At 42.3% G+C, this 25,236-nt stretch overlaps 1 protein-coding gene across 17 annotated transcripts in view; it reads left to right on the plus strand.

Moving 5' to 3' along the window:
* Positions 1-25,236, plus strand: part of dlg2 (discs, large homolog 2 (Drosophila)) — a 405,714-nt gene that overhangs the window by 68,355 nt on the left and 312,123 nt on the right. The window contains exon 1 of one of the 17 annotated variants that reach the window (XM_082960257.1): positions 14,307-14,456. The exons of the other annotated variants lie outside the window; for them this stretch is intronic. Within the exon in view, the coding sequence (XP_082816383.1) occupies positions 14,423-14,456 (34 nt within the window). The 5' untranslated portion in view covers positions 14,307-14,422. Of the gene's footprint in view, positions 1-14,306; positions 14,457-25,236 lie in introns of those variants that run through there. 17 annotated transcript variants of the gene reach the window in all.

Genomic DNA, 25,236 nt, shown 5'->3' on the forward strand with positions numbered 1-25,236 from the left:
GAACAACAGGCAGCGTAGCAGGATCCTGACCAATTTGTAGACAGAAAATAGTACGCTTTCCCCCCCACACACATACATAGTTCCATTTACTGAGGAAGTGGGTTTAGCGTATTCACTGACATTCTTGAGTTTATAACGTATTCCAAAAGGACATGTTAGGGTGGAATGTTCCATTTCTCAACAGTCAGGGCAGGGTTATGTTATTGTAGATAAAAAGGTTATACTTACAATGACTTTCACCCAACTGGAGACCGGTTCCATTTGCTATATAACACAAATAACCTGGGGGAGAGTAGGCCAGGGTGATAGGTTGCTTGGGCAGAGAGGTGGGATCCTCCATCCAATCAAGCTCTCTGTCTTTTAAGGTTACTTGCTTTGGTACACATCAATATTTCATAAGCACCGAGGGGTATAGCTAGTAATGGCATAGTCTGGTGACAATCCACAACCCCAACAATCTGATACATTCTTCAGTACAGAGACATTACTATCTAATTGTAAGAAAGTGTTTGACCCGGGGAAAACCCAATCATGTATATTACCTTTTTTTTCTTCTCCGCGGGGTCATCAAAGACCAGGTTCAGGTCAGTGGGGTCATCTACTTCTGGACTTCCCCCTGTGGAAGCCGGGCCTCGTTGGAGCAGAGAGGTTGGGGAGAGGTTACTGGCACGTTCACCCGTCTCTTGCTCAAAGTTTGCTACCACCCAGAGGATGCCCACAGCAACATTGAATGCGACTCCCAGTGTAAGCAGAGTGCCCCTACTGGGTTGTAGGAGTGAAAGGAGTAACATCTTCTTCTGGCTCTGCTACTTGCTTACAGTGGGAGGTGTGGATCCAGGTGTCTTTCCCTAAGCACTTTACCGCTGTTGGGGTGGTGAGGGCGATCTGATGTGGTCTCTTTCCACCTGGGTTTTAAAGGTTCTTTACCTCTGTCGTGCCTCCTGACCACTACCCAATCTCCAGGCTGGAGATTGTGATGACACAGGTGTCCTCATGGGACGGGCCATCAGTACCTCGTGGACTAAGGCCAGATTTCCGGACTGGTGTGGAACACATTGAAAACAAGGTAATGGGTAGCGCATCCACCTAGGTAAGTCCTGTTTTGAGCATGTATTTTTGGCTGTTTATTTTTCAGAACACCATTATAGCGTTCTACAAGTACAAAACTTTCAGGGTGAAACGGTACATGAAAATGTCTCTTAACTTGCATCATGTCACACAGTGCTTTCATTATCTTCAAGTTGAAATGTGTCCCCTTTATCATAATTTTGTGGTACAACTAATCTTGGAACAAAATCATGTAACAGGCGTTTAGCCACAGTTTTTGTTTGTTTCCTCATTAGATGTGGAGTAGCTTTCATTCATTACCAACATATATTTTTGTATTTTACAGATAGGCATGTGAACAAAATCAATTTGCTAATCTACAAAAGGGCCCCAGGGGACTGGTAGGCTTGACAAAGAGGTTGGTACTTGTTTTCCTGCGATGTGTTCTTGACAAATTAGACATTAGGCACAGATTTGTGCGGCGATCGTAGAACATTTGGGTGCGTACCGTTCTTTTCTTACTTACCATCATTCCCTCTTTGGACACATGACTCACACTGTGATTCATGTGTCCCAAAAAACCCACATCCGTTTTAAATAAAAATAAAGTAAATCAGAATAACAAATACAATTACATCCCTTGATAAGTCCGTAAGGAAATCATTTTATACCCTAAGGGAATTCAAGGTATACTCCAATAGACTAGACAGGCTTCCCTCACTGTCACGACCGTCGTATAAATAATTGGACCAAGGCGCAGCATGAGTAGAGTTCCATTTTAATAATAGTGAAACTTCCAAAACAACAAAGATATAACGATCGTGAAAAATGTAGCGCACATAGGCACTCATACAAAACAATATCCCACATAGCAGGTGGGGAAAAAGGACACACTAAGTATGATCCCCAATTAGAGGTAACGTTATTCAGCTGCCTCTAATTGGGAACCATATACACACACCAACATGGAAATATAATACCTAGAAACCCCCCTAATCACGCCCTGACCTAAAACACCATAGAGTACCCGAGGGCTCTTTATGGTCAGTGCATGACAGTACCCCCCCAAAGGTGCGGACTCCGACCGCAAAACCTGAACCTAGATGGGGAGGGTTAGGGATCTGGCCATGGAGCCGGGCTGAACGCCGTGCCCGGACTGAACACTGGCGCAGAGGAAGGCTCTGGCCATGGAGCGGGACTGGACGCCATGCCCGGACTGAGCACCGGCGCAGAGGAAGGCTCCTTCCATGGAGCGGGACTGGATGCCGTGCCTGGACTGGGCACCGGCGCAGAGGAAGGCTCCGGCCATGGAGCGTGCCCGGACGCCAATTCCTGGACTGAGCACCGTGGACCGTCACTGGAAGCTCCGGGCCGTGGAGCGTCACTGGACGCTCCTGGCCGTGGACCGTCACTGGAGGCTCCTGACCGTGGACCGTCACTGGAGGCTCTGAACTGTGAACCGTCGCTGGAAGCTCTGGACTGTAAACCGTCGCTGCAGGTTCCGGGCTGTAGACCATTGCTGGGGACTCCGGACTGTACACACGCACTGGAGGCCTGGTGCGTGGAGCCGGCACAGGTTGCACCGGACTGATGACACGCTCCTCAAAACGCCTGCGTTGCTGCATACTCCTAGCCAACATCTCTCTCCGATATCCCTCCTCAAACTGCTCCATCGACTCCCAGACTTTCTCTGGCTCTCTCCTCGGCCGACTGCCCCTTGCGCCCCCCCCCCCAAAAAAATATTATTGGGGTTGCCCTTGGGTTGTTTGTTGCCGCGGACCCCGGTGTTGTTGCTGTCTTCCTTTACTCCTCGGCGACTCCCGCCAAGGAAGGGTCTCGCATCCACCTAGTATCTCTTCCCGTGTCCAACTCTCCTTCACCTCCTGGGCATGCTGTTTGGTCCTGTTTAGGTGGGATATTATTCTGTCACGACCGTCGTATAAATAATTGGACCAAGGCGCAGCGTGAGTAGAGTTCCACAGTTTAATAATAGTAAAACTTCCAAAACAGCAAAGATATAACGATCGTGAAAAATGTAGCGCACATAGGCACTCATACAAAACAATATCCTACATAGCAGGTGGGAAAAAGGACACACTAAGTATGATCCCCAATTAGAGGTAATGATATTCAGCTGCCTCTAATTGGGAACCATACACACACACCAACATAGAAATATAATACCTAGAAACCCCCCTAGTCACGCCCTGACCTAAAACACCATAGAGAACCCAGAGGGCTCTCTATGGTCAGGGCGTGACACTCACGCCACTCGTGTGTAAATCGCTCACCCTCCCTTTGTGCTTTCTTCATAGTTCAGGGACAGCGCTCTGTCTCCCTCCTTCTCGCCCGTCCGAATCATTGATAAATTTAAGGGTAAAGGAAAAAAAGTTAAGGATATAAATACAAATCTGGTGATATTCGTATCAACAGCAATACACTTCTCCATACTTATCAGCGTTTACTTATCAGCGTTTACATATTATATTTCAACCAATTTCACTGCTCTTTCTAGCGAGGGTGATCAGACTTCACCAGAAGTCAGAACAGAGGTCATTCAACACCATTCAGTGAGTTTGTTCTCTATATTCTCTATACCAGGTTTACATTGTGTTTTTCAGTACATATCTCATCAGGAGAACCTACATGTTTTCAACCAAAATGCGGACAATAGATATCTCAGAAAATATAATTTGTGTGCCCTTTAAGGTGCATCCGTTCTAACCCTTAAAGAACCTAATAAAACCAAACAAAAAACCCCACACAATAATCAGACACAGTATTAACACCACTAACAAATATTTATAAGTATAGACGGTTGGGTTGTGTGTGTTTATGCAGGTGTGTGTATGGTAAAACGTATTGCAAAAACAAACAAATGGCCATGTCTTAATTTGGGCGCTCCCTTAACAGCCAAATCTGGGTACCTTTATACTTTATTGAAGTCCCACTAACTGCTGTCGTGTCTTTGGCATTATTAAACTGAAGACTGTTATTTTATCAAATCAATTCTCTGTAATTATTATTACGTGATTAAACTAATCATGTAAATGTAATTAACTCGGATGTCGGGGCACCAAGGAAAATATTCAGATTACAAAGTTATAATTTTCCTAATATAACTTTCAGATATTTTAATATCTGATCAATTAGTCTTCTAATTAATTATTCTTTACCTCACAATAGTCTCATTCCAAACGTCGTAAATTGTTGCTTATCTGCATGAACCCAGTCTTCACTATAAATTATCCATACATCAATTGTCTCAATCATTTATTTATTAACTAACTAACTAATCAAAGAAATGCGTCAACAAACAAACAAAGCAGTTATGGTTACAAGGAAATGATAGGGGGTGTGCCCTAGTGGGCTAAACCGGTATAGCGACTTGGTAGACAAAGGGACTGAGAAGGGCGTGAAAGACAAAAGACACTACACCGTTGATAATTATAACAAATGAAATGCTAATCCTTTGCACATGAACGGTTACTCATTCGGGAATAATTGCAATCAATATATATATTTACGCTCAGTGTGTCGTCATGTTCTCTGTTGGAATCATCCTTTTCTGTTGGAGAGTTCATCCGAGATTCTCTCTGCGTCCCTGGATTCTTTGGTTAGAATGGATACTTCAGAGTAACATTCAGAAATGGATGTTTCGGCGGTTGTCGGTATTCGCATTCAATGGTACAGAATTCCTAGCTGCAGACTAGTAATTAGTATCAAAGATTTGCTCTTATTCTGTCGGTATCGGTAGTCTCAGAGTTTAACCACGTGGTATGGTTAAGAATTCAGCAATGAGGAATGAAGGGTCTCTACTCAAACCTTAGCCCTCTCGGTAATCGAGGTAAGCTTGGTCTGCAGGGAAATTCCCCAGGTGGGGGTTATATCCAGAACAGTAGGAAATGGCTTTCCCATGACGCCAGATCAATGTCTGTGCTCATGGGGCGGGCCTATGACTTAGTTAAACTCCAAAGGAAATTGGACTCTCCTTCATTAAACAGTTTAAAATCACATTACATAATTTTACAAATAGTTTCATCTTTACTCATTATTTTTATACAACAATTAGATGCAAGCCTCACAACGGAGACTCTTGTATAAACAGAGTTATGGTAATGTGGCTGTATTGTCTCTCATGAGTTTCACAAACATTAAACAAAAGGTACCGGTCGTAGCTGGATTCTCCACCGACCATGTACACATTCTCCAAAACATGGACATTGTTCAGTTCTCAAGTTCTGTGATGTGGAAGAAGTTCATTTGTTCTCCTGTGTTACTCTCTCTCTATACTGCATGGCCATGTCTCCTCATGGAATTTACGACCTGCGATAACAGAACCTGGATGGGGGAGAGAGAGAGGGGGGGATGGTAGAGAGAGGGGGATGGTACTCGCTTTCCCCAAAGAGGGCCACGTCATGACACTGCTCTCCCAATGCACCTGCCTCTGGAAGCATTTCAGATTCAGAATCATTGTTAAACTCAGAGAACTTGTTAGTGGACATTCCATCAGTCCTGGAAGAAAAATAAATAAACATGTACTTAGTTTTCACTATGCTACATCTTAATCAGTGCAAAAAATTTTCAATCTTAATCAGTTCTAAGAATGCAATATTCGGTACTACTATGCCGACATGTACCACCCTCCCTTTCTCAATGGAGCTTACTGCATTTTGTGTAGGAAGCATTGATAAAACCATGTGTATTCATAATCATACTGGAGACACATTGGGTGATACAGGGTCCCATTTAGCGGAGTAGGCAGCTTCTAAAGTAAACAATCTCGGAGCCCCTTTCTTGTAATCTTATTATCTAGACCTGTTGCATTGACTTATCGCTTTTGTTCGACACTTTCTGTCCCTGGGACATCAACGAGTCAAAATATGAAACCCTCTGCTTGGGCCTTCAAAAAATTGGTGCTGGCTTATCAGCTCTTTCTAATATTTATTTTACAGCCCTGGTACTAAAAACATTTATTTGGATCTACTTCAATTTTGGACAGTGTTCCACATAATGGAAACAGATTACTGGTGTTATTCACACTATTGAATAGAGAAATAATAATTGGAAATCATCAAAAACATATCTTATTCAATTATTCATACCTCTGTTCCAAATGTTACCATTGTGTCCCTTACAGCCTGAGTACCACTCACTTTCACTGGCGACTTATCTATGGGTATAAGGGCACAAGGCGAAACCCACAGGAAGACACAGGAGGCATATGGTTGAGATCTGGTATTTATTATGGCAAAAGGCAGGTCGGGTACAGGTGAGAGTTTATAAACCAGGTCAGAGTCCAAACAGGACCAGACCATAGGCAGGCAGAGTGGTCAGGCAGGCAGGCTCAGAGTCAGGACAGGCAAGGGTCAGAACCAGGAGGCTGAGAAAAGAGAGACCGGAAAGCTGGAGCTGAGAAACAAAAACGCTGGTTGACTTGACAAACTGGTACAGAGAGACAGGAAACACAGGGATAAATACACCGGGGAAAATAAGCGACACATGGAGGGGATGGAGACAAGCACAAGGACAGGTGAAACAAATCAGGGCGTGACAATGGGTCCACAGGAAGCTTATCTTTAACCCAAACACCAGATGGTAGACTTTTGAATTAATATCAGTCCCACGGCTCAATCCCTCTGTTTGTCATGTGACCTTGTATTGAAACCTTAGCTATTCAAATTAATAAGTTATTGCATTATCAGAGTGCTATCTGAAAGCAACTAATAACATATTACCATTCACATACTTTCAACACTCATGGTCTATCTGCTGTTGTCAAATTTGAATCTTTCCATTTTACTGGATATACACACGGATCACTGTCAATGTTCTGCTTTTACCCCTATAGTATTGTTCGTTTTTAAACCTTACAATAAGGGTAAAAGCAGAACATTGAGAGTGATCTGTGTGTATTAGCAGTAGTGATTGAGAGGGTTTTCCTATTGGGAAGAGTAAAAGGGTCCTAGTTGAAGGAAACGGATATGGAGACTACTGAGTGTAATAAAGACAGTCAAATGGAAAGATTCATGGTCTATCTGCTGAGTGTTGTCAGTACAGTGCATTCGGAAAGTATTCAGACCTCTTGACTTTTTCCACATTTTGTTACGTTAAATCTAAAATGGATTGAAAAATGTTTCCTCATCAATCTACACACAATATCCCATAATGACAATGCAAAAAAAGGTTTTTAGATATTTTTGCAAATGTATTAAAAATAAAAAACATACCTTATTTACATAAGTATTCAGACCCTTTGCTATGAGACTTGAAATTGGATCCTGTTTCCATTAATCATCCTTGAGATTATTTCTACAACTTGATTAGAGTCCACCTGTGGTAAATTCAATTGATTGGACATGATATGGAAAGGCACACACCTGTGTATATATAAGGTCCCACAGTTGACAGTGCATGTCAGAGCAAACACCCAGCCATGAGGTCGAAGGAATTGTCCTTAGAGCTCCGAGACAGGATTGTGTCGAGGCACAGATCTGGGGAAAGGTACCAAAAGATTTCTGCAGAAATTGAAGGTCTCCAAGAACACAGTGGCCTCCATTATTCTTAAATGGAAGAATTTTGGAACCACCAAGACTCTTCCTAGAGCAGGCCGCCCGGCCAAACTGAGCAATTGGGGACAAGGGCCTTTGTCAGGGAGGTGACCCAAGGACCCGATGGTCACACTGACAGAGCTCCAGAGTTTCTCTGCAGATGGGAGAACCTTCTAGAAGGACAACCATCTCTGCAGCACTCCACCAATCAGGCCTTTTTGGTAGAGTGGCCAGACGGAAGCCACTCCTCAGTAAAAGGCATGACAGCCCGCTTGGAGTTTGCCAAAAGACACCTAAAGGACTCTCAGACCATGAGAAACAAGATTCTCTGGTCTGATAACACCAAGATTGAACTCTTTGGCCTGAATGCCCAGCGTCACGTCTGGAGGAAACCTGGCACCATCCCTACGGTGAAGCATGGTGGTGGCAGCATAATGCTGTGGGGTTGTTTTCACCAGCAGGGATTGGGAGACTAGTCAGGATTGAGGGAAAGATAAAAGGAGCAAAGTACAGAGACCCTTGATGAAAACCTGCTCCAGAGCGTTTTGGACCTCAGACTGGGGCGAAGGTTCACCTTCCAACAGGACAACGACCCTAAGCACACAGCCAAGACAAAGCAGGAGTGGCTTCGGGACAGGTCTCAAAATAGCTGTGCAGCGACTCTCCCCATCAAACCTGACGGAGCTTGATAGGATCTGCAAAGAAGAATGGGAGAAACTCCCCAAATACAGCTGTGCCAAGCTTGTAGCGTCATACCCAAGAAGACTTGAGGCTGTAAATGCTGCCAAAGGTGCTTCAACAAAGTACTAAGTAAAGGGTCTGAATACTTATGTAAATGTGATATTTCAGTTTTTTGCTTTATGATGTATTGTATGTAGATTGATGAGGAAAATAAAGGTGCTATCTTCCCCTCTATCTGAAGCCGTAACCACGGCAGCTACATTAGGTATAATTTCACCATCACCCTCCAGCAACTAGGTCGCTGGTTATCCTCTGCTACACCTCACGTTAGACCTAATCTATTTGACATCTTCTCAGCAATGGCTCCTTACATAGCTATCAATCGCTACTTTAGTTGCCGAGTTTCCAATGACACTCATGCATGTGGTGGTAATTCATATTACACCTGGCTTTTGGGTCAGACACTGTTTGTCGTGTGTCCCTATCGCTCGTTTACCGCATGCACGACTGGCTTCGAAGCAGCAAACGTTTCAAATCTTACAAATTGCATTATAGCATGTGTGGTTGGGTTCTACGTACCATCATACATGTGTATATGTAGCTTTTCTTCTCAACAAATCGGCGTAACAATTTGAGGCATTCAGCAGGTCAGCATTGGGATGGGATAGCATTAGTGTTTCATGTTACTCATGCATATGTCATTACGTTATGCTTGGCTGGGTAGATATACATGCAGACTCCTCATTTAAACTAAACACGTTACACTATTTATCTTGCACTCTGCGTGCTTGCATTAATAAGCATTCCATATAATACTTTCCATTACAGCATAATTGCACTTTTGTTCTATTATTCTCTTTTACGTCTATTTATCTTGTCTTCAATATTTAGATCCAACCTTTGCTCCACTATGTCCCTTCTCCCTGGTGAGTAACTTATTTATTTTGGGGCGTTTTGATGCCAGCTGCCCAGCATAAGGTAACTTGTCATCTGCATCTGGCTCCGAGTTGCATTCCTCTGAGACGAGGCCTACCCCAAAATACTCAATAAAATTCCATATTCTGTTCTGTCTATGTTGTCATTCAGTTAAGCCTGTACTTGATTGAACTCTGTTACCGTTTTAAAGTCACCATTGGCCTCATGGTGAAATCCCTGAGCTGTTTCCTTCCTCTCCGGCACCTGAGTTAGGAAGGACGCCTGTATCGTTGTAGTGACTGGGTGTATTGATACACAATTGAAATTGTAATTAATAACTTCACCATGCTCAAAGGAATATTCAATGTCTGCTTTTTTAGTTTTACCCGTCTACCAATAGGTGCCTTTCTTTGCAAGGCATTGGAAAACCTCCCTGGTCTTTCTGGTTCAATCTGTGTTTAAAATTCACTGCTTGACTGAGGGACCTTACGGATAATTGTGTGTGTGGGGTACAGAGATGAGGTAACTATTCAAAAAATCATGTTAACTGTTATTGCATACAGTCCATGCAACTTTTGTTAAGCACATTTTTACTCCTGAACTTATTTAGGCTCACCATAACAAATGTATTTATTTTTTATATTTTTTTTATATAATATTTTTATTTACAATGATTGAAAGATTACATGTGAAGACATTGTATATTTCCCCCCTTTTTGTACCCCCCAACAAAGGGGTTTAATACTTATTGACTTAAGACATTTCAGCTTTTCATTTTTAATTCATTTGTGAAAATGTCTAAACATAATTCCACTTTGACATTATGGGGTATTGTGTGTAGACCACTGACACAAAATCTCTATTTAATCCATTTGAAATTCAGGCTGTAACACAACAAAATGTGGAATAAGTCAAGAGGTGTATGCTAATACATTCTGAAGGCACTGTATCTCTGTGAAATGTCAACGGAGCACCGAGCGTACCGCAATCTTTTTCTTTTCAAAGCCTTTAACATTTTAATTCAGCTCGTGTCATGCTAATTTAGCTTTTTATGACCCACGGAAACAACTTTGCAGACGACCACCACAACATGTAAAATCCCCCCAAAATGCTATAAGAAAGCGGCAGTGCTCAGTGCTTATAATCAGATGTATTAGGTTACGAAATCAGTTTTTGGGGATTTAATGGTATGTTGGAGATAGACCTGACTAAACGATTCAGAACATAAAGAATCATATTGCTCTTGGTAAAATGTATTGGCGACATTTTACCTGACAGCCAGTGTCATAATGTCATAACAGCTGACAGCTTTGCACACTCTTGGCATTCTCTCAACCAGCTTCATGAGGTAGTCACCTGGAATGCATTTCAATTAAACGTGTGCCTTGTTAATCTGTGGAATTTATTTCCTTAATGCGTTTGAGCCAATCAGTTGTGTTGTGACAAGGTATGGATGGTAAACAGAAGATAGCCCTATTTGGTAAAAGACCAAGTCCATATTATGGCAAGAACAGCTCAAATAAGCAAAGAGAAACGACATTCCATCATTACTTTATGACATGAAGGCCAGTCAATCCGGAAAATTTCAAGAACTTTGAAAGCTTCTTCAACTGCAGTCGCAAAAGCCATCAAGCGCTATGATGAAATTGGCTCTCATGAGGACCACCACAGGAATGTCCCAGAGTTACGTCTGCTGCAGAGGATCAGTTCATTAGAGTTACCAGCCTCAGAAATTGCAGCCCAAATAAATGCTTCACAGAGTTCAAGTAACAGACACATCTCAACCTCAACTCTTCAGAGGAGACTGCATGAATCAAGCCTTCATGGTCGAATTGCTGCAAAGAAACCACTACTAAAGGACACCAATAAGAAGAAGAAACACGACCAATGGAAATTAAACCAGTGGAAATCTGTCCTTTGGTCTGAGTCCAAATTTGAGATTTTTGGTTCCAACCAGGTGAACAGATGATCTCCGCATGTGTGGTTCCCACCGTGCAGTGGTGTAAAGTACAATCACCCGAGCTCAACCCAATTGAGATGGTTTGGGATGAGTTGGACCACAGAGTGATGGGAAAAGCAGCCAACAAGTGCTCAGCATATGTGGGAACTTCTTCAAGACTTTTGGAAAAGCATTCCAGGTGAAGCTGATTGAGAGAATGCCAAGAGTGTGCAAAGCTGCCATCAAGGCAAATGGTGGCTACTTTAAAGAATCTCAAATATAAAACATATTTTGATTTGTTTAACACTTTTTTTTTGCTGACTTCATGATTCCATGTGTTATTTCATAGTTTTGATGTCTTCACATTATTCTACAATATAGAAAAAAATAAGACAAACCCTTCAATGAGTAGGTGTGTCCAAACTTTTGACTGGTACTGTGTATATAAACTCAGCAAAAAAAGAAATGTCATCTCACTGTCAACTGCATTTATTTTCAGCAAACTTAACATCTGTAAATATTTGTATGAACATAACAAAATTCAACAACTGAGACAAACTGAACAAGTTCCACAGACCTGTGACTAACATAAATTGAATAATGTGTCCCTGAACAAAAGGGGGGGTCAAAATCAAAAGTACCAGTCAGTATCTGGTGTGGCCACCAGCTGCATTAAGTACTGCAGTGCATCTCCTCCTCATGGACTGCACCAGATTTACCAGTTCTTGCTGTGAGATATTACCCCACTCTTCCACCAAGGCACCTGCAAGTTCCCAGACATTTCTGTGGGGATTGGCCCTAGCTCTCACCCTCCGATCCAACAGGTCCCAAATGTGCTCAATGGGATTGAGATCCGGGCTCTTCGCTGGCCATGGCAGAGCACTGACATTCCTGTCTTGCAGGAAATCGCACACAGAACGAGCAGTATGGATCGTGGCATTGTCATGCTGGAGGGTCATGTCAGGATGAGCCTGCAGCAAGGGTACAACATAAGGGAGGAGGATGTCTTCCCTGTAACGCACAGCTTTGAGATTGCCTGCAATGACAACAAGTTTAGTCCGATGATGCTGTAACACACCGCCCCAGACCATGACGGACCTTTCACCTCCAAATCGATCCCGCTCCAGAGTACAAGCCTCAGTGTAACGCTCATTCCTTTGACGATAAACGCAAATCCGACCATCACACCTGGTGAGACAAAACCGCAACTCGTCAGTGAAGAGCCCTTTTTACCAGTCCTGTCTGGTCCAGCGACGGTGGGTTTGTGCCCATAGGCAACGTTGTTTCCGGTGATGTCTGGTGAGGACCTGCCTTACAACAGGCCTACAAGCCCTCAGTCCAGCCTCTCTCAGCCTATTGTAGACAGTCTGAGCACTGATGGAGGGATTGTGCGTTCCTGGTGTAACTCCGACAGTTGTTGTTGCCATCCTGTACCTGTCCCGCAGGTGTGATGTTCGGATGTACCGATCCTGTGCAGGTGTTGTTACACGTGGTCTGCCACTGCGAGGATGATCAGCTGTCCGTCCTGTCTCCCTGTAGCGCTGTCTTAGGCGTCTCCTATTATGGACATTGCAATTTGTTGCCCTGGCCACATCTGCAGTCCTCATGCCTCCTTGCAGCATGCCTAAGGCGCGTTCACCCAGATGAGCAGGGTCCCTGGGCATCTTTCTTTTCGTGTTTTTCAGAGTCAGTAGAGAGGCATCTTTAGTGTCCTATGTTTTCATAACTGTGACCTTAATTGCCTACTGTCTGTAAGCTGTTAGTGTCTTAACGACCGTTCCACAGGTGCATGTTCATTAATTGTTTAAGGTTCATTGAACAAGCATGGGAAACAGTGTTTAAACCCTTTACAATGAAGATCTGTGAAGTTATTTGGATTTTGACGAATTATCTTTGAAAGACTGGGTCCTGAAAAAGGGACATTTCTTTTTTTGCTGAGTTTATATATACAAGTGTGTGTATATATGTGTATATATACATGTGTATATGTGTGTGTGTGTGTGTGTGTGTGTGTGTGTGTGTGTGTGTGTGTGTGTGTGTGTGTGTATGTATATATATATACATAGTGTGTGTGTGTGTGTGTGTGTGTGTGTGTGTGTGTGTGTGTGTGTGTATAATATATATATATTACATAAACATACTGACATGTGGCTGTGGTGTAATGGAATGTGTTGCCTTGTGGGTTAGGTTTTTACACTATGTACTGTAGGTGTCATAACCAGCCATTAAATAATGCAATATATGTCACAACAGGTCTAATGTGTAATCACCATATTGTAACAGGTTATGTCAACTGTTTTGACATTTTATGACATGATTCTGACCGTGTTATAACGTGTTCTGATGCTCGGTGTTAAGTAAATTGTTATCATATGTATTTTATAACATAAGGAAGTGAAATTTCATCATCAGAGTGCGTTTTCATCTACTCTGGGCTGTGTTAGTAGACACCCTACAGGTCAGAATATTCACATGCTACACTCCTCTGAGACTAAAGTAAGTCTATGGACGTGGTTGACATGTGATTCCCCAAGGTGGTATTTTGTAGCCATCTCAGAAAGGCTATTAAATCGTCCTTGCTTCATCAGGCCTACCCCAGCAGGCTGTGGTTGAATTTCAAGCCCTTGAGTTTAGATTACATAGTGCATGTATCCTCCTGGAGTAGGGAATATCCTGATGGCCTCAGTTTGGGATTGTTTTCTGTCCCCGTTTTGACTGTGTGCGAAAGCCAGGGAAGATGTCTCCCTGTGTGGAAGCCAGTGGCCCTCCACCCCGATGAAATGTGACCACTTAAAGTGATATCCTGTTGAGCTGTCCTCACAGGCTCAAGTGTGTCCTTCACGCGTGAGTGTGCTCTTAACCCCACCATCCCTCAGACAGCTCAGCACGCTGAGACAGAGAGGGACTGAGAGGAAAGAGGGCCGGTAGGGGCCCCCCATACCTCCTCTCCCATGCCAAAGAATGTCACTGCCAGTGCCTGCCGGTAGATACCCGTGTAGATTCAACTGTCTATGAAATTCGGGGACAACCATATGTATACACTGGGTGGGGGTGTATGAGAGAGGTTGTGGAGGGGATTGCTGGCAGCGTGTCAGCGTTAAACACATTCTGAGACGCAGGGCTGCATTAGAAATCAGCTGCCTGAGTGTGAGTGCTGCCCAGGGTGCAATGTCATTGTCTGTATTGGAGTTGAACAGGCGGATTGTCGGAGGATTAGGCTTGCTGTTTGGTTGCAGGGGCATCTGGTCCTCCCACAGCACACTGCTTCAAGGAACCAGCAGCACTCAGAATGTCCATGGAGACCAGCAAAGTTTTACTAAACTGTAAGTTACCCCGTGTGCTACTTTTAGTTTTAAACATTTTGATTGATTGTTTGAATACAGTTCACTATTTTACAGTAAGTCGTATATACCGGTAGGCCATTTATATTTTATGATATGATAATTACAATTAAAAGAAGCAAAACAGGGAAACATATCACACAATCTAATGCTGTGTTTACTCTGTTTTGTTTCTGATTTGTGTGGTTTTTTTTTAGGTTTTTTAACTGCTGCAACCAAATTTCCCTGCAGTAGGACAATAAAGATAATCTAAATCTGCTCATGTTAAATACGGTGCCGTGTAGTGTTGTTGGCTAGTAGAACATGTGAATATCACATTGAATCTTAAGATGGCTGTGACGAAGAGAATTCTGCATTTACTTGGCGCTCAATGAGTTTAGGGGATTTGCATACATTTTGGTTCAATGAAGTGTGTATTTGTATGTGCCTACTTGTAATCCATAAATTGTAAAAAGAGGCATTTGTGCCAATGGTTTGTTACACAAATATGTAGTGACTTTCAAACTTGACAAAGTTTCTCAGCTAACTCAAAACAAAATACTAAAATACTAATTCTTAGCAGTGTATTAAGGACTTGCTCGAACAGTTGTCCGTGTTGGGGACTGAACCGTTGTACTCCCAACGTCTTGTGATGAATAAAAATTGCTTGTTGTCATTAACCACCATTTAAATGTAAATTTGGATTTTGTCCGCGGTTACCTCTGGACTGCTGCGGCAGATAACTTGTCATGCAGTAGCCATTCTTTTGAAAAGTCTGCATTGTTAACTATTCTTCAATTGCATTACAAGTAATAGTCCACCTACATTACTGTACGTTTTTAGCTTGTTGATATGAGCTAATCAATTGTATGGAAGGGTCCGTGGTGTTTGGAAATGCTTTGTATGATGCGTTGTTGGCCATGACTTCATGCTGTTCGTATATGTAGATCACTTCACTGTGCTTTTTAGTCTACGATCTAGACGTAAAAGAGCCTCGAAGAACCTTTTGGGGTTCAAAAGAATAGCAGATAGAGGAAAAGATTCTTAGAGGAACCCTTATGTAAAGATTCAAACTGGAACCTTTTTCTGATGGGAGGGGTTCACATTTTCATATTGTAGCGGCGGCAGCCTATCAGAAGATTGGAGGCGTGACTTTCAGATAGTTATTTTTGGCCATCCGTGAAAGTAAATGTCATTCCTGTTCATCATGTTTAGTTGGTACACTGCAAATATACATTTTCCTTGAATATTTATGCATATTACATCATCTAGGCCAGCAGCATACCACCCTGCATACCACTGCTGTCGTGCTTCTGAAGCTAAGCAGGGTTGGTCCTGGTCAGTCCCTGGATGGGAGACCAGATTCTGCTGGAAGTGGTGTTGGAGGGCCAGTAGGAGGCATTCTTTCCTCTGGTCTAAAAAATATCCTAATGTCCCAGGGCAGTGATTGGGGACACTGCCCTGTGTAGGGTGCTGTCTTTCGGATGGGACGTTAAACGGGTGTCCTGACTCTCTGAGGTCATTAAAGATCCCATGGCACTTATTGTAAGAGTAGGGGTGTTAACCCTGGTGTCCTGGCTAAATTCCCAATCTGGCCCTCAAACCATCACGGTCACCTAATAATCCCCAGTTTACAATTGGCTCATTCATCCCCCTCCTCTCCCCTGTAACTATTCCCCAGGTCATTGCTGTAAATGAGAATGTGTTCTCAGTCAATTTACCTGGTAAATAATGGATATAAAAAATAAAAATATAATATGATATTAACATTTCCGATTACATATACAGTTGAAGTCAGAAATTTACATACACCTTAACCAAATACATTTAAACTCAGTTTTTCACAATTCCTGACATTTAATCCTAGTAAAGATTCCCTGTCTTAAGTCAGTTAGGATCATCTCTTTATTTTAAGAATGTGAAATGTCAGAATAATAATAGAAATAATGATTTATTTCATCTTTTATTTCTTTCATCACATTCCCAGTGGGTCAGAAGTTTACATACACTCAATTAGTGTTTGGTAGCATTGCCTTTAAATTGTTTAACTTGGGTCAAATATTTCAGGTAGCCTTCCACAAGCTTCCCACAATAGATTGGGTGAATTTTGGCCCATTCCTCCTGACAGAGCTGGTGTAACTGAGTCACGTTTGTAGGCCTCTTTGCTCGCACACGCCTTTTCAGTTCTGCCCACACATTTTCTATAGGATTGAAGTCAGGGCTTTGTGATGGCCACTCCAATACCTTGACTTTGTTGTCTTTAAGCCATTTTGCCACAACTTTGGAAGTATATTGGGGTCACTGTCCATTTAGAAAACCCATTTGCGACCAAGCTTTAACTTCCTGACTGATGTCTTGATGTTGCTTCAATATATCCACATCATTTTCCATCCTCATGATGCCATATATTGTGAAGTGCACCAGTCCCTCCTGCAGCAAAGCACCCCCACAACATGATGCTGCCACCCCCGTGCTTCATGGTTGGGATGGTGTTCTTCAGCATGCAAGCATCCCCCTTTTCCTCCAAACCTAACGATGGTCATTATGGCCAAACAGTTCTATTTTTCTTTCATCAGACCAGAGGACATTTCTCCAAAAAGTACGATCTTTGTCCCCATGTGCAGTTGCAAACCGTAGTCTGGCTTTTTTAATGGCGGTTTTGGAGCAGTGGCTTCTTCCTTGCTGAGCGGCCTTTCAGGTTATGTCGATATAGGACTTGTTTTACTGTGGATATAGATGCTTTTGTACCTATTTCCTCCAGTCCTTTGCTGTTGTTCTGGGATTGATTTGCACTTTTCGCACCAAAGTACGTTCATCTCTAGGAGACAGAACGCATCTCCTTCCTGAGCGGTATGACAGCTGCATGGTCCCATGGTGTTTATACTTGCGTACTATTGTTTGTACAGATGAACGAGGTACCTTCAGGCGTTTGGAAATGTTTCCCAAGGATAAACCAGACTTGTGGAGGTCTCCAATTTATCTTCTGAGGTCTTGGCTGATTTCTTTTGATTTTCCCATGATGTCAAGCAAAGAGGCACTGAGTTTGAAGGTAGGCCTTGAAATACATCCACAGGTACTCCTCCAATTGACTCAAATGATGTCAATTATCCTATCAGAAGCTTCTAAAGCCATGATATCATTTTCTGGAATTTTCCAAGCTGTTTAAAGGCACAGTCAACTTAGTGTATGTACATTTCTGACCCACTGGAATTGTGATACAGTGAATTATAAGTGAAATAATCTGTCTGTAAACAATTGTTGGAAAAATTAGTTATGTCATGCACAAAGTAGATGTCTTAACCGACTTGCCAAAACTATAGTTTGTTAACAAGAAAATTGTGGAGTGGTTGATACCGAGTTTTAATGACTCCAACCTAAGTCTATGTAAACTTCCGACTTCAACTGTAGTATTAAAGTGGTAACTTTTCCAACATTGGGATTTGCTTAGGTTTTGAGGAACTCATACATCTCTATAAGTCCCATTGAAGCTAATTTGAAGAAAAAAATATACCTTCACAAAAAAAAAATAAATAATCGTAATTAAAACTGGAGGCTACAGTCATGTATTCTATCCACAAAACCATTTATATACTATAATATACACTAAAAGTATTTGGACATCCCTTAAAATTTGTGAATTTGGCTGAGTTCCAGTTGCCCATCCCTGTTCTAAAGTAATACATTTGTCATGATTGGGGTCAATTCCATTTCAATTTACCCGGTTTCATAACAATTTTCAATGTGGGTTTAATGCCCAACCGTTGGTCGAGTGAAGCACGTACCATTTTCAAGATTGGAGCCAATTCTATTTCAATTCATTCAATTCCAATTTTCCTCAATGCTTCTCTGAGAAAAAAATGGACTTGGAATTTGAGTTACTTACTTTATGGCTCAGGTAATGTAGCAGGGTATGGCTAGTGGAGTCCAGATGTCTATGTTCTCTGGCAGAGGGAAATGTTTTGGTGGCTTCACAGTCACATGGTTACATGAAACCTAATATTATAGTAACCCTTGACGCTGTTAAGTACATTTACTGACTCCTCCTCCAAGGGAGCATGCTTTCTTGGAGTCGTTGGTAGCGTGCAGGTCTCAGGACTGCAACGTTAGTGGTTCGATTCCACCCTCGGAAAGCTCACTCTCCCTCTTGTTTCATTACTATGACGTCAGAAGTGAAAGGACCGGCAGTAAAGAGAGGGCATCACTGATAGCGAATGTTTGGGTGGCTTCAGAGTCACATGGTTACATGAAACCTAATATTGTATCTTAAAAAGGAGGGACTAGTGTAGTGATCCTGACACTGGTAAGCAAGTATACTGACTTCCCCAAGTGACTTTCTTGGAATAGTTGGTAGCATGCCGCGTCGGTTTCCTGACCGCAATGTCGATGGCTTGATTCCACCCTTGGACAGGTCCTCCTGTTTTTTTATTATTATTTGTAAAAATAAATAAAAGAATGTGTTTTATTCTCAAATACACCAGATGGGTGCAGTGAAATGTGTTGCTTTATAGAAGTAGCCACCAACCTTTTCTGAGTCAAGATCACTTTCGCAGTCAAAATGCAAGCCGAGATTTACTGCTCAGATTTTTTTCCAACATTTCTTAAAAAATTTAACATTGACCTTATAAAAACAGTTCTATAAGAATGAGGTTTGCGTAGTCGGCCTAATACATTATCACAGCATATTGGCTACATGCCTGGCCTGAAAATATTGCTCTTCTCAGACCATATTACATTTCAAAACTCAAGCTTTGATAAAAACAATAGACCAGTTGGTGTAGCACTTGCGAGGCACAGTTGAGCATGAATTGAAATAATTTGCAAATAATTTGCTTTTTTATACTGAACAAAAATCTAAACGCAACATGCAAAAAAAATATAACAAATATCAACGATTTTACTGAGTTACAGTTCATATAAGAAAATCTTTCAATTTTAAATAAATTCATTAGGCCCTAATCTATGGATTTCACATGACTGGACAGAGGTGCATCCATGGGTGAAGAGCCAGGCCCAGTCAATCAGAATTCGTTTTTCCCCCACAAAAGGGCTTTATTACAGACAGAAATAGTCCTCAGTTTCATCAGCTGTCCAGGTGGCTGGTCTCAGACAATCCCACTGGTGAAGAAGTCAGATGTGGAGGTCCAGGGTCTGCGGTTGTGAGGTCTGCGGTTGTGAGGCTGGTTGGACGTACTGACAAATTCTCTAAAACAACATTGGAGGCGGCTTATGGTGGAGAAATTAACATTCAATCTTCTGGCAACAGCTCTGGTGGACATTGCTGCAGTCAGCCTTCCAATTGCATGCTCCCTCAAAACTTGAGACATCTGTGGTATTGTTTTGTGTGACAAAACTGCTAATTTTAGTGGCCTTCTATTTTCCCCAGCACCAGGTGCACCTGTGTAATGATCATGTTGATTAATCAGCTACTTGATATGCCACACCTGTCAGGTGAATGGATTATCTTGGCGAAGGAGAAATGCTCACTCACAGGGATGTAAACAAATTTGTGCACAAATATTTTTGTGGATCTGGAAAATTTCTAGGATCTTTTATTTCAGCTCATGAAACATGGGACCAACGCTTTTACATGTTGCATTTATATTTTTGTTCAGTATATTTTACTGGACTGATGGTACCTGCATCTGATGGTCATGGTACTTTCAAGGCAACTAAGAATTCGGGGAAAAACCAAGTTAAAATCATGAAGTCAGTGATCTTCAGGCCGGAAAGTCGGAGCTCTAGGAAGGTGCCCATGTTTCTGACTTGGAATTCCGACTTGGATGACCGACCGTTCACAACGATTTTTCCCAGTCAGATCTAGTTTTTTTCATAGTTCCCAGTTGTCTTGAACGCGGCAGTAGTCTCAGCAGAGGGAGGAAGAGTGCAGCAGAGGGTCTTTCTTTCCTCCAGTTTATGGGGGGTGATTCATGCCAGAATTAAGACTCATGAAGCTACTGAAACCTCTCACCAAGTCACCTAACGTCTTCCTAGCGCCATAAAATACCGCAATGAATTAACATGGACTGTCAATGGAGACAAGTTTTTTTCAAAGGCATCAAACTGATGCCACGTTCATGACACGTACACGTCATGTAGACGTAGTGTGCACGTTGTGTAACGTGGCACTGACATGTCATGTAAGTTTATTATGAAAGCTTTCACCATGAACGCCTTAAGTCTACATGACATCTGTGTGCACGCGACACTTATGTGTCACGTGTTAGTTTAAGTGTCTAGTTTATTATTAAAGATCAAACCATGAACGAATTACGAACGTCAACATGATGTCTACATGTACATGATTTTGTATGATTTTGTTTGACATTCTCTCTCTGGCCATAATTTTCAAAGTTTTATGAAATCTCATGTAGGCTTGTATCAAACTTTGCTGGAAGCTGTAGGCACGGTGATTTGAGCTCTCCGATTGGCCAGCTCAGTAGGCACACTTGATTTAGCCACAGATCTCCAGGTCCGCCGGGTAGGTGGAGTTTGTCTCTAAAGACAATTGAAAAGGTTGAAAATGGGAACACTTTGCCAACCTGGTGCACAGGGCTTCTGAATGAAGTGCAGCTACCGGCAACAGTGCAACACGAATACATTTAAGTGCAAACCTATATTGTTGGCTTTTCTACAGAAATGTTTGATGAATGACTAGGAATGCCTTGAAGATCGCAATTGATGGTGCCCCCAGAGAAAATGTATGCTAAGTGCCTTGGTCAAGGGCACATCGCCAGATTTTTCACCTTGTCGGCTCAGATGTTTGAACCAGTGACTTTTCGGTTACTATCCCAACTCTGTAACCACTAGGCTACCTGCTGCCCGTTTGATGGTGAAAAGGTTATTTGTGACTCAGTCGTCTTGAAGTCTTAATATTTTCTGATAAAAAAATAATAATAACATTAGTGTAATTAATTAATTCATCTATTCTCCCATATGTAACAAAATGAAGCAGAAAATGCGTCCAGTGTCCTGACATCTGATGGTACTGTGCCAAAGAAAGAGGACACTTCATGCCTGGCTGCATGCCAGCCTACTGTCTCTGAGCAGTGATAAAGCTGTTCTATTTCAAGGATCCGCCACTCAAGTGAATCCTGCTACAGCCTTCTGGCAAAGTGAGTGTCTTAAGCTGAAGCTGCTATAACAACAAAGATACACATACGTGCAAGACATCAACCTCTACTTTTGGATTAAATTACACACAAGACTGGAGGGGAATTACTACAAGTTGTGTTGTATGTAGATAAACATGGTGTTTGCCAATCAGTGTTAAACTAGAGTGTTTTGTATCAAAACTTTTTCAAAGTAGGACAGTTGGGGTTTGAATGAGGTATCCTCCTGGGTGGAATTCGTTCAAAAAGATTAGGGTTAAATTGAATAGCTTTACTTCCCTGTATTGCAGTGAATGACACCTCTTGGCTGTGGATAGCTAGTCTGGTTACCATTCTCTTGAGCTAACATTCCACTGCTTGCCACTTCTTGCCATTGCCAAAGAGATGGGCCTTTCTGCCCTAGTCTGTCGGCATTAGATAGAACGTTGTGGCCCCTTCCGCCTGTGGGGAAACAACATGTGGTTACATAGGTTCCCCCATTGGCTCACAGAAAAAGCATGACCTTTTTCAAATACATTTTTCTTGTCTGCTTGTTTTAGTCAATTACAAACAACATTTAAGAAAAGTTCAACATGTCTAAAAATTACATTTCAACATTATCTGCTCCTGAGTGTTGTCACTATTTAGAAAAACAGAATATTGTAGGGCTTCCCGACCATTACATTAAGCTTGATAAGACCAGCAACACAAACAAACGGGCTATACAGCTACAAGTAGTGAATGGAATTACAGACTATACTAAACTTGTTAAATGTCTTACATGTGCTTAAATGTTTTCCACACACATTCACTACATGACCAAAAGTATGTGGACAACTGCCCATTGAACATCTCATTCCAAAATCATGGGCATTAATATGGAGTTGGTCCCCCCTTTGCTGCATAACAGCCTCTTCTGGGAAGGCTGTCCACTAGATGTTGGAACAATGCTGTGGGGACTTGCTTCCATTCAGCCACAAGAGCATTAGTGAGGTTGGGCATGGATGTTGGGCACAGTTGTTGGGCATGGATGTTTGGCGATTAGGCCTGCCTCGCAGTTGGTGTTCCAATTTATCCCAAAGGTGTTCAAAGGGGTTGAGGTCAGGGCTCTGTGCAGACCAGGCAATTTCTTCCACATCAATCTCGACAAACCATTTCCGTATGGACCTCGCTTTGTGCACAGGGGCATTGTCATGCTGAAACAGAAAAGGGCCTTCCCCAAACTGTTGCCACAAATTTGTAAGCATAGAATTGTCTAGAATGTCCTCGTATGCTGTAGCATTAAGATTTCCCTTCACTGGAACTAAGGGGCCTAGCTCGAACCATGAAAAACAGCCCCAGACCAATATTCCTCCTCCACCAAACTTCACAGTTGGAACAAGCGTTGTCCTGCCATCTGGGGCAGGTAGCGTTCTCCTGGCATCTGCCAAACCCAGTTTTGTCCGCCGGACTGCCAGATAATGACGTGTGATTCATCACCCCAGAGAACTAATTTCCACTGCTCCAGAGTCCAATGGCGTCGAGCTTTACACCACTCCAGCCAGCGCTTGGCATTGTACATGGTGATCTTAGGCTTGTGTGCGGCTACACGGTCATGGAAACCCATTTCATGAAGCTCCCGAAAAAAATATATTGTGCTGACATTGCTTTCAGAGGCAGTTTAGAACTCAGTAGTGAGTGTTGCAACCGAGGACAGACGATTTTTAAGCACTATGCACTTCAGCACTCGGCCATCCCGTTCTGTGAGCTTGTGTGGCCTACCACTTCACGACTGAGCCATTGTTGCTACTAGACATTTCCACTTCACAATAACAGCACTTACAGTTGACCAGGGCAGCTCTAGCAGAGCAGAAATTTGACAAATGACATGTTGGAAAGGTGGCATCCTATGACAGTGCCACATTGAAAGTCACTGACGATTCTATTGCCAGTGTTTGTCTATAGAGATTGCATGGCTGTGTGCTCGATTTTATACACCTGTCAGCAACTGGTGTGGCTGAAATAGCCAAATCCACTAATTTGAAGGGGTGTCCACATACCTTTGTTTATTATTTTTATTTTTCCTTTATTTAAGTCAGTTAAGAACAAATTCCGATTTTCAATGACGGCCTAGGAACAGTGGGTTAACTGCCTTGTTCAGGGGCAGAACGACAGATTTGTACCTTGTCAGCTCGGGGATTCGATCTTGCAACCTTTCGGTTAATAGTCCAACGCTCTAACCACTAGGCTACGCTGCCACCCCCTTGTACATACATTTCCAGTCAAAGGTTAGGACACACCTACCCATTCAAAGGTTTTTCTTTATTTTTACTATTTTCTACATTGTAGAATAATAGTGAAGACATCAAAACAATGAAATAACACATATGGAATCATGTAGTAACCAAAAAAGTGTTAACCTCTCTAGGCTAGGCGGGACGAATTCGTCCCACCTACGTAACAGCCACTGCTATCCTGTGGCGCGATTTTCAAAACCTTAAAAATCCTATTACTTCAATTTCTCAAACATATGACTATTTTACAGCCATTTAAAGACAAGACTCTCGTTAATCTAACCACACTGTCCGATTTCAAAAAGGCTTTACAACGAAAGCAAAACATTAGATTATGTCAGCAGAGTACCAAGCCAGAAATAATCAGACACCCATTTTTCAAGCCAGCATATAATGTCACCAAAACCCAGAAGACAGCTAAATGCAGCACTCACCTTTGATGATCTTCATCAGATGACAACCCTAGGACATTATGTTATACAATACATGCATGTTTTGTTCAATCAAGTTCATATTTATATCAAAAACCAGCTTTTTACATTAGCATGTGACGTTCAGAACTAGCATACCCCCCGCAAACTTCCGGGGAATTCGCTAACATTTTACTAAATTACTCACGATAAACGTTCACAAAAAGCATAACAATTATTTTAAGAATTATAGATACAGACCTCTTCTATGCACTCGATATGTCCGATTTTAAAATAGCTTTTTGGTGAAAGCACATTTTGCAATATTCTAAGTACATAGCCCAGGCATCACGGGCTCGCTATTTAGACACCCGGCAAGTTTAGCACTCACCATAATCATATTTACTATTATAAAAGTTTGATTACCTTTTGTTGTCTTCGTCAGAATACACACCCAGGACTGCTACTTCAATAACAAATGTTGGTTTGGTCCAAAATAATCCATCGTTATATCCGAATAGCGGCGTTTTGTTCGTGTGTTCCAGACACTATCCGAAATAGTAAAGAAGTGTCGCGCGCATGGCGCAATTCGTGACAATAAAATTCTAAGTATTCCATTACCGTACTTCGAAGCATGTCAACCGCTGTTTAAAATCAATTTTTACGACATTTTTCTCGTAGAAAAGCGATAATATTCCGACAGGGAATCTCCTTTTCGGCAAACAGAGGAAAAAATCCCAAAGGCGGGGGCGGTCGGGGTCACGCGCATAAGCCAGTGTCCCTTGATCGGCCACTTGAGAAAGGCGATAATGTGTTTCAGCCTGGGGCTGGAATGACGACATTCTGTTTTTTCCCGGGCTCTGAGAGCCTATGGAAGACGTGGGAAGTGTCACGTTAGAGCAGAGATCCTTAGTAAATGATAGAGATGGAAAACAAGTTCAAGAAATGGTCAGACAGGCCACTTCCTGTAAAGGAATCTCTCAGGTTTTGACCTGCCATTTGAGTTCTGTTA

The sequence above is a fragment of the Salmo salar genome, chromosome 13, assembly GCF_965601325.2.
Source record: "Salmo salar chromosome 13, fSalSal1, whole genome shotgun sequence".
In the NCBI taxonomy this organism is placed as follows: Eukaryota; Metazoa; Chordata; class Actinopteri; order Salmoniformes; family Salmonidae; genus Salmo; species Salmo salar.